This window comes from Emys orbicularis, chromosome 13 (assembly GCF_028017835.1).
Source record: "Emys orbicularis isolate rEmyOrb1 chromosome 13, rEmyOrb1.hap1, whole genome shotgun sequence".
Taxonomy (NCBI): Eukaryota; Metazoa; Chordata; order Testudines; family Emydidae; genus Emys; species Emys orbicularis.
In genome coordinates this window covers 13,745,399-13,756,543 of record NC_088695.1, presented here as the reverse complement: position 1 = coordinate 13,756,543, position 11,145 = coordinate 13,745,399, and the positions used below count along the sequence as shown (strand labels likewise).

Genomic DNA, 11,145 nt, shown 5'->3' with positions numbered 1-11,145 from the left:
CAACTGCATTTCCTCCAATCCCTCAGACAGAGATAAGCACCTACAAGAGCTCTATCAAGCATTCTTAAAACCACAATACCCACCTGCTGAAGTGAAAAAAAAAAACAGATTGACAGAGCCAGAAGAGTACCCAGAAGTCACCTACTACAAGACAGGCCCAACAAAGAAAATAACAGAACACCACTAGCCGTCACCTTCAGCCCCCAACTAAAACCTCTCCAGCGCATCATCAGAGATCTACAACCTATCCTGAAAGAGGATGCCTCACTCTCACAGATCTTGGGAGACAGACCTGTCCTCACTTACAGACAGCCCCCCAACCTGAACCAAATACTCACCAGCAACCACAAACCACAGAACAAAAACACTAACCCAGGAACCTATCCTTGCAACAAAGCCCAATGCCAACTCTGTCCACATATCTATTCAAGTGACATCATCATAGGACCTAATCACATCAGCCACGCCATCAGGGGCTCGTTCACCTGCTCATCTACCAATGTGATATATGCCATCATGTGCCAGCAATGCCCCTCTGCCATGTACATTGGCCAAACCGGACAGTCTCTACGCAAAAGAATAAATGGACACAAATCTGACATCGGGAATCATGACATTCAAAAACCAGTAGGAGAACACTTTAACCTCTCTGGCCACACAGTAACAGACTTAAAGGTGGCAATTTTGCAAAAGAAAAGCTTCAAAAACAGACTCCAATGAGAAACTGCTGAACTTGAATTAATATGCAAATTAGACACCATCAAGTTAGGCTTGAATAGAGACTGGGAATTGCTGAGCTATTATACACATTGAATCTATTTCCCCATGTTAAGTAGTCTCACATCTCTTGTCAAACTGTTTGTAATGGGCTATCTTGATTATCACTACAATTTTTTTTCTCTTAATTAATTAGCCCCTTAGAGTGGGTAGGACAACTCCCACCTTTTCATGTTCTCTATATGTGTACATATATTTCCTCACTATATGTTCCATTCTGTGCATCCAATGAAGTGGGCTGTAGCCCATGAAAGCTTATGCTCAAATAAATCTGTTAGTCTCTAAATTGCCACAAGTACTCCTGTTCTTTTTGTGGATACAGACTAACACGGCTGCTACTCTGAAACCTGATATTAAAAAGAGTTTCAACAAATTGGTCAAAAAACAAAAGAACAGAGATTAATAGAGGAAGAGATTCTTTTTATAGAATGGGCCAGATCTTCAGCTGGCATAAATTGGCCATAGCTCCCCTGAAGTGAGTGGGTCAGATTAAAGAGATATGGAGAGAGAGGAAAGGGAGAAATGTGTGAATGAGCATCGGGCTGTAGAGTCAGTGCACGCACTCTGGATTTAGGAGACCCAAGATCCAGTCCCCTGTGCTTCAGTGACATTTGTACAACTGGGAATCTGGCCCGCTGATTTCAATGGAGACACACTGATTTAGACCAACTGAGGTTTTCTCTCAACGTGTCCATCAGTTACCTGAGCTGAGAATTTCCCAAACACAAGTTATCCACTGTTCTATGCTCTCTGATGTAAAAATATGTAATTTAATTTATTTCAGATCATCAACATTACATGAGAAACTTCAATTTCCCCAACATTTTTCTTAGACCTGTTTTCACCTCCTTGTTTTTCAGGCTGTAGATGATGGGGTTTAACATGGGGGTCAAAATGCTGTACTGAATGGAGAATATTTCAACCAACACCACAGAGGAGACTGAGCTGGGTTTGGTGTACCGGAGAAAACCTGTCAGGTAGAATAAGACAACCACAATCAGGTGGGAGCTGCAGGTGGAGAAGGCTTTTTGCCTGCCCTCCGCAAAGCGTATCCTCAGGATGGTGGAGATGATGTGAATATATGAGATCAGGGAGAAGAGAAAGGAGCTTGATCCAAGTATGACAGTAGAAGTAAGAAGCACCAATTGATTGGTGAGGGTGTCAGTGCAGGACAGTTGTAATAGAGGAGGGAGCTCACAGCTGAAATGGCTGATTTGATTGGGCCCACAGAAATGCAACTTGAAGGTAAAAACAGTGTTAAGCAGGGCATGGAAGAAGCCTATTGTCCATGCACCACTCACCAGCTGAACACAGATCCTTGTGCTCATTCTCTCCATGTAACGCAATGGGTCACAGATGGCAGCATAGCGGTCATAAGCCATCGCTGAGAGAATGAAAGCTTCAGTAACAGCTAAGAGGAAAAAGAAGAACATCTGGGTAATACAGCCATTGACAGAAATAATTTTGTGCTCTGTGAGTAAGTCCATCAGCGTGTTAGGTACTGTGGCTGAGGAATAGCAGATATCAACAAAGGATAAATGGAAGAGTAAGAAGTACATAGGGATGTGAAGGTGAGAATCAGCTCTTATCACCACCATGATCACTATGTTACCAGCCAGAGTGATTAGGTAAATAACTAAAAACACCAAGAAGAGGAAAATCTGCATCTGTGGGTCACTGGAAAGTCCCAGGAGAATAAATTCAGTCACCGTGGTTTGATTTTCCATTAATATTTTTTCAGCAAAACTAGGACCTATAAGACAAATAAATAAACAAATAAAATTAACTCAGATTATAAAAGTGAATTGAACTGTCATCTAGAGGTCATCTCTTCATGATGAATAGAAAGAGAGTCCTATTCTATCATGTAAAATATTTTTTTTTAAATACAGAAGATTTAGAAAAGCAACAGTGATAAGATGGATGGAATTTGTGTGTTCTACAGAGACAAAATGGGCCAGATACACAACAGGACTTAGATCCCTAATTGCCACTTTAAGCACCTCAATCACAGAATCAGGTCCCACAGGTATTCACAAAATCCCCACCCAGCTGGGACTATGGGACAGTCTGATGCGGGACTTGGTTAGCCTTTCCTGTTGAATCTGTTCCACTGTGGTTAAATAATTAAAGAGGCATTGGAGAAAGGGGATTGGATACTGGATCTCCTGCATCCAGGGTGAGGGCCATAATCACTGTCATTCACTTGCTAGCCTAATAACTCTTTAATCTGTCCCTCTAACATCAGCAGAGATACAGCTGTTTTTACTCCAGCCAGTGGAGCTATGGCTGATTCACACCCCTTGGGGATCTGGCCAATTCTATAAGTACCTCTTTGGCTATTACATTTTGTAATTTTTGTAGAGCAGTGGGTTTTGGCCTTTTTTCATTTGCAGACCCCTAAATTTTTTTGAAGGGATATGCAGACCCCTTTGAAAATCTTAGGCATGGTCTACGGACCCCAGGGGTCTCTGGACCACAGGTTCAAAACCACTGTTGTAGAGTATTTAATATCTATAGCATATTATTGGATTCATCCGTATTAAAATATCTAGGATTTCTATAATAATAAAATAATAATAGTAATAACCCCCCGAGACCTAGAAATACTGGTTTGGGCATAGGCTGACAACCCAATCAAATGCAGAGAATACAGGCAAATTGTTAAATATTACAAATGACATAAAGAGGGCCTCAGAAGAGCTTAGCTGTATGACAGGCTCCTCCATTGCCAAGGTGTGTGTGTGGAAGTGGGTAACCCCAGGTTGATACCATGCAACTGTCCAAACAATTCAAGAAAACCAGAGATAATTTTCAGCCAAAGAGTGAAAAGGACGCATAGTGCAAACCACAAAGAGATTTAAGGTTGGATTTTGGCAAACCCAGAAGAGAGAGGCTGGAGGACATGAATGCTCCAAGACTTGAAGGAGAGAAACAAAAATACTGAGAAAGAAATGACTGAGCATTGACTCACTGGACAACTGAGAGCTCAATAGCAAAGAGGAGTTATTTACGCAAATGGAAACTGAAAGCCTGAAAAGGGCGATTAGTCATGTTAACCCACATGCAAATATTTTAGTAGAAGCAATGAGACAGGATCAACAGTAGTGTGGCACAAGGGGTGATCAAGGGGAATCCAAGAGATAGGGAAAAATTTGACATCCAAAGAAGATAGCTGCTAGTGATGCAACGAGTATTAAATAGCAATCATTAGAAACATAGATAGCTGGGTTTGTGATGACCAGGAGAACCGCATGGTGACTTCCCGGCCTGGTGCGAAGGTTGCGGATCTCTCGAGGCATCTAGACAGACTTATGTGTAGTGCTGGGGAGGAGCCAGTGGTCGTGGTACATGTAGGTACCAATGACATAGGGAAGGGTAGCAGAGATGTCCTGGAGGCCAAATTTAGGCTGCTAGGGAAGAGACTGAAATCCAGGACCTCTATGGTGGCATTCTCAGAAATGCTCCCAGTTCCACGCACAGGGCCAGGTAGGCAGGCAGAGCTTCAGAGTCTCAATGCGTGGATGAGACGATGGTGTAGAGAGGAGGGGTTTACTTTCATTAGGAACTGGGGAAACTTTTGGGATGGGGGGAGCCTATACAGGAGAGATGGGCTCCACCTAAACCAAAGTGGAACCAGACTGCTGGCCCTAAACATTAAAAAGGTTGTAGAGCAGTTTTTAAACTAGGAGATGGGGGAAAGCCGATTGCTGCAGAGGAGCATGTGGATCGGACAGAGATTTCTCTTAGGGGAGAGTCTAATGATAGAGAATCTCCAGGTTATAGTCAGGAGCAGGGGATGGAAGAGGATAATGTAAGGGCCAGATCAGATGATAAACATTCACATAAAAAAGAAACTAACACATCAGAAAAGGGCAGACAAATAAACAGTGACAATTTTTTAAAGTGCTTGTACACAAATGCTAGAAGTCTAAATAATAAGATGGGTGAACTAGAGTGCCTCGTGATAAAGGAGGATATTGATATAATAGGCATCACAGAAACCTGGTGGACTGAGAGCAATCAATGGGACACAATCATTCCGGGGTACAAAATATATCAGAAGGACAGAACAGGTCATGCAGGGGGGGGGGAGTGGCACTATATGTGAAAGAAAATGTAGAATCAAATGAAATAAAAATCTTAAGTGAATCTACATGTTCCATAGAATCTCTATGCATAGAAATGTCATGCTCTAATAAGAATATAACATTAGGGATCTATTATAGACAACATGACCAGGACAGTGATAGTGATGATGAAATGCTAAGGGAAATTAGAGAGGCTATCAAAATTAAGAACCCAATAATAGTGGGGGATTTCAATTATCCCCATATTGACTGGGAACTTTTCACTTCAGGACGAAATGCAGAGATAAAATTTCTGGATACTTTAAATGACTGCTTCATGGAGCAGCTAGTACGGGAAACCACAAGTGGAGAGGCAACTCTAGATTTAGTCCTGAGTGGAGCGCAGGAGCTGGTCCAAGAGGTAACTATAACAGGACCGCTTGGAAATAGTGACCATAATACAATAGCATTCAACATCCCTGTGGTGGGAAGAACATCTCAACAGCCCAACACTGTGGTATTTAATTTCAAAAGGGGGAACTATGCAAAAATGAGGGGGTTATAGATTCATAGATTCATAGATTCTAGGACTGGAAGGGACCTCGAGAGGTCATCGAGTCCAGTCCCCTGTCCGCATGGCAGGACCAATTACTGTCTAGACCATCCCTGATAGACATTTATCTAACCTACTCTTAAATATCTCCAGAGATGGAAATTCCACAACCTCCCTAGGCAATTTATTCCAGTGTTTAACCACCCTGACAGTTAGGAACTTTTTCCTAATGTCCAACCTAGACCTCCCTTGCTGCAGTTTAAGCCCATTGCTTCTTGTTCTATCATCAGAGGCTAAGGTGAACAAGTTTTCTCCCTCCTCCTTATGACACCCTTTTAGATACCTGAAAACTGCTATCATGTCCCCTCTCAGTCTTCTCTTTTCCAAACTAAACAAACCCAATTCTTTCAGCCTTCCTTCATAGGTCATGTTCTCAAGATCTTTAATCATTCTTGTTGCTCTTCTCTGGACCCTTTCCAATTTCTCCACATCTTTCTTGAAATGCGGTGCCCAGAACTGGACACAATACTCCAGCTGAGGCCTAACCAGAGCAGAGTAGAGCGGAAGAATGACTTCTCGTGTCTTGCTCACAACACACCTGTTAATACATCCCAGAATCATGTTTGCTTTTTTTGCAACAGCATCACACTGTTGACTCATATTTAGCTTGTGGTCCACTATAACCCCTAGATCCCTTTCTGCCATACTCCTTCCTAGACAGTCTCTTCCCATTCTGTATGTGTGAAACTGATTTTTCCTTCCTAAGTGGAGCACTTTGCATTTGTCTTTGTTAAACTTCATCCTGTTTAACACAGACCATTTCTCCAATTTAACCCACTTCTGTTAGTTAAACAGAAGTTAAAAAGTACAGTGACTAAAGTGAAATCCCTGCAAGCTGCATGGGCGCTTTTTAAAGACACCATAATAGAGGCCCAACTTCAATGTATACCCCAAATTAAGAAACACAGTTAAAGTACTAAAAAAGAGCCACCGTGGCTTAACAACCATGTAAAAGAGGCAGTGAGAGATAAAAAGACTTCCTTTAAAAAGTTGAATTCAAATCCTAGTGAGGCAAATAGAAAGGAGCATTAACGCTGCCAAATTAAGTGCAAGAATGTAATAAGAAAAGCCAAAGAGGAGTTTGAAGAACGGCTAGCCAAAAACTCCAAAGGTAATAACAAAATATTTTTTAAGTATATCAGAAGCAGGAAGCCTGCTAAACAACCAGATGGCATTCTCCCAAGAGTTCTGAAAGAACTCAAATGTGAAGTTGCAGAACTATTAACTAAGGTTTGTAACCTGTCCTTTAAATCGGCTTCTGTACCCAATGACTGGAAGTTAGCTAATGTAACGCCAATATTTAAAAAGGGCTCTAGAGGTAATCCTGGCAATTACGGACCAGTAAGTCTAACATCAGTACCGGGCAAATTAGTCGAAACAATAGTTAAGAATAAAATTGTCAGACACATAGAAAAACATAAACTCTTGAGCAATAGTCAACATGGTTTCTGTAAAGGGAAATCATGTCTTACTAATCTATTAGAGTTCTTTGAAGGGGTCAACAAACATGTGGACAAGGGGGATCCAGTGGACATAATGTACTTAGATTTCCAGAAAGCCTTTGACAAGGTCCCTCCCCAAAGGCTCTTACATAAATTAAGTTGTCATGGGATAAAAGGGAAGGTCCTTTCATGGATTGAGAACTGGTTAAAAGACCGGGAACAAAGGGTAGGAATTAATGGTAAATTTTCAGAATGGAGAGGGGTAACTAGTGGTGTTACCTAAGGGTCAGTCCTCGGACCAATCCTATTCAACTTATTTATAAATAATCTGGAGAAAGGGGTAAACAGTGAGGTGACAAAGTTTGCAGATGATAATAAACTGCTCAAGATAGTTAAGACCAAAGCAGACTGTGATGAACTTCAAAAAGATCTCACAAAACTAAGTGACTGGGCAACAAAATGGCAATGAAATTTAATGTGGATAAATGTAAAGTAATGCACATTGGAAAAAATAACCCCAACTATACATATAATATGATGGGGGCTAATTTAGCTACAACAAGTCAGGAAAAAGATCTTGGAGTCATCGTGGATAGTTCTCTGAAGATGTCTGCGCAGTGTGCAGAGGCAGTCAAAAAAGCAAACAGGATGTTAGGGATCATTAAAAAGGGGATAGAGAATAAGCCTGAGAATATATTATTGCCCTTATATAAATCGATGGTACGCCCACATCTCGAATACTGCATACAGATGTGGTCTCCTCATCTAAAAAAAGATATACTGGCACTAGAAAAGGTTCAGAAAAGGGCAACTAAAATGATTAGGGGTTTGGAATGGGTCCCATATGAGGAGAGATTAAAGAGGCTAGGACTCTTCAGCTTGGAAAAGAGGAGACTAAGGGGGGATATGATAGAGGTATATAAAATCATGAGTGATGTGGAGAAAGTGGATAAGGAAAAGTTATTTACTTATTCCCATAATACAAGAACTAGGGGTCACCAAATGAAATTAATAGGCAGCAGGTTAAAAACAAATACAAGGAAGTTCTTCTTCACGCAGCGCAGTCAACTTGTGGAAATCCTTACCTGAGGAGGTTGTGAAGGCTAAGACTATAACAGCGTTTAAAAAAGAACTGGATACATTCATGGTGGTTAAGTCCATTAATGGCTATTAGCCAGGATGGGTAAGGAATGGTGTCCCTAGCCTCTGTTTGTCAGAGGATGGAGATGGATGGCAGGAGAGAGATCACTTGATCATTGCCTGTTGGTCCACTCCCTCTGGGGCACCTGGCATTGGCCACTGTCGGTAGACAGGATACTGGGCTAGACGGACCTTTGGTCTGACCTGGTACGGCCGTTCTTATGTTCTTATGTTCTAAGACAAGGACAGGACATCCGACAGTGTGCTAGAGGGAAAGGTCTGCTATCTGTGGAGGAAGAAGTTGATAATCAAGAATATAACATTGAAACATATTAAAAGTGAGACAGAGAAAAAGATCTGGTGGTGATAACAAGCAATGACACAGAGAGCATCCCAACCCAAGAAATCACAAAAGATAGTAGAAAGGAAATCCCCACAGAAAGACTCCAAAAATTTTACACAGAAATGAGTGCATGGACAGTGGTGGAGAGAGATCAAACCTATTAGGGATAGAAGATGAATAAACTCATGGCTTCTAGAAAGATATTGCAAAAGAGAGACAGAGAGCCTCAATATGAGTGCACAAGAGGAGTCCTTAAGGATTAATTACATAGAAGTAAGGTCAACCAACAGAACTGCTCCCTGAACTGCAGAATGTGTTGTGAAAAGGAGGAGACTGTGGAGCGCCTGCTGAGCCTGGCTAAGAGAGAACAGACACATGAGGCCACCAAGTTCCTGCACTGGAGTCTCTGTGGAAGTACAGTTTTAAACGAATTGTGTGTTATTACAACCACCAAATCAAAAGCGCTCTAGAGAATGAAGATGCTAAGATTTTATGGGATCTGGCAATTGTCACAGACTGAGCAGTGCAGAAAAATAGGCCAAATGTTAATAGATATTGCCATACCAGCAGACAGTATCATAAAAAAGAAACAAGAAGACAAGATAGCAAAGTGTGAAGAACACTTCCACAGAGTAGATTGATTATGGAAAAATAGAACACAGATGATCCCAGCGATTATTGGAATACTTAGCCCTGGTCTACAGTGGGGGAGGGGAATAGATCTGTGTTACTTAAGATGTACTTAGATCGACTTACCGTGGTGTCTTCACTACGGTGAGTCAACTGCTGCTGCTCCCCCGTCAACTCTGCCTGCACCTCTTGCGCTGCTGGAGTATAGGAGTCGATGGGAAAGGGCTAGACTAGACGTGATAAATCGATCCCCGCTGGACTGATCGCTGCCCGCTGATCCAGTGGGTAGTGTAGACATACCCTTAGAGTGATTCCTAAGGGTATGATTGAGCAGCTGAAGAACAAGTGAGGAGTGCAAGACACCATGGTCAGTGTCTTCCAGCAGACAGCACTCTCAGAAACTGTGAGAATATTAAAGAGAGTCAAAGGAAAATGAGAGCATTTGAGTATCTAAAATGTAGGAATTGTGCAGAGGATTTAACAAAACTCCTGACTACCCAAACCTACAGACTCGGTGCAGGGCAGGATTCATTGGTGACTCATGGGGATAAATTTTAGACTGTAACTTTCCCCTTTTTATGTTTAACGATCTTGTATGTTGTGAAAGCTATTTGTTTAAAAAAAATCCCTCCTATGTAATACTGAGGGACAGTAATAATAATCATAATAAATGAATGTGCCCAGCTAAAACTCTCTAGGCACGATGACATGATTTTTAAAAGGAGAGATCTGATAGTAAGTTAATGGGAGTTTTGTTCCTAAGTCACTTAAACTCAACCCAATGGGATTTTTTACTCAGGATCTTGCACATCTGAATATCAGGCTGTTCCTACATAAGAGAATCAAATCTATGTTTATCTCATATGTATCCCAGAGAGAAAATAAATCTTTTTCCAATTATCAGCTAATCAGACAAATGCCCGAGAAAAGAGATGGACCTTGCCTGAATGGTAAGAAAACACTGTGCACAGTGAAAACAAAACAAAGCTAAGTGTTTTCTCTAGAGAATGCCCTGCCCCTAATCTACTCACCCCCCCAAAACACAGACTCCAAAAGTAGAAACTACTGTTATCCTGAACCAGCTGATCTCAGTTTTCTCAGTGCTGCCTCGAGAAACAGAGAGAGAGAGAGAGAGAGATGTCTGGGTTGCCAGTGATGATCACTATGCTGTTACTGACTCTGTGTGAGCCGACTGCTGCATCCAGGCAGAAATCAAAGGGACTCTGCAGAGAGACCCACCTCTTGAAACGGGGGGGGGGGGGGGGGGGGAGAGGAAACAACTTTGTCCTTTGAAAGTAAAAGTAAAATAAAAGATAATAATCAATAAAAACATGAGTCAACTCACCTGCCTTTTTAATGTGTATCATAAATATGGTCAGATCATTATGACCTGTGATTTACTCTTTTTGTTTTCTTAGTCTATCTACTAACTTATTGATTTGTCTGTCTAATCTCTCTCTCTCTCCCTCTGGGAAACAGCATGTAGGACATCAAATATTTTTTTTACCACCAGCAGTGAGACCCTTCAAGGTATGTAGGGTTATCAGTGGGAGTGGAACAAAGACCCTTTCCTTAGCAGACTCCAAGACGAAGAGCTGATTTCTTGAGAGCTGTTTAAATGCTGTCTTGTTCCCCCTGGAACAAAGTCCCTGAAGTTCACTCTCTGTGACAAGCTACCAAGAACACTGTGTTGGGTCAGCCCTTAAGCAACGGTGTATGGTTCATAAGAATGAGGGTACTGAGGCTTAGATTATGAAAAGAGCCCAAGTGATTTAGGTTTCTAACCTCAGGGACAGTCACTTAAAAAGGCATGTATTTAGGCTCAGACTCTCCAAAGTAGGCTAAGGAGTTAGACATTCAAATAGAAAATCATTTCATCTCCCTAGACTCCTTTGAAGATGATAGCCATAATGCATAATTACACAACAGGGCAGTGGAGGTGAAAGAATGGGAATTGGCCAGCCATCCTTAAACATCACCAATAGATGGATACACAGGTTAAGGAATGAGAAAGGAGCAAATAGACAGTAAAATGGCAGGAAAGAATAGGAAATGAGACAAAGGAAAAGCTATATTATATAGAGCTGGGCAAAATTTTTCAGACAAACATCTGAATCACCGAAAAATGCT

The 11,145-nt window shown here is 41.5% G+C and overlaps 1 protein-coding gene across 1 annotated transcript; it reads right to left on the bottom strand.

The window, feature by feature from the left end:
- Nucleotides 1-1,571: 1,571 nt before the first annotated feature.
- On the bottom strand, nucleotides 1,572-2,504 carry LOC135887467 (olfactory receptor 5A2-like). Its single transcript, XM_065415217.1, has one exon. It carries the CDS (start codon nucleotides 2,502-2,504, stop codon nucleotides 1,572-1,574), a length of 933 nt encoding a protein of 310 aa, XP_065271289.1.
- Nucleotides 2,505-11,145: the final 8,641 nt, after the last annotated feature.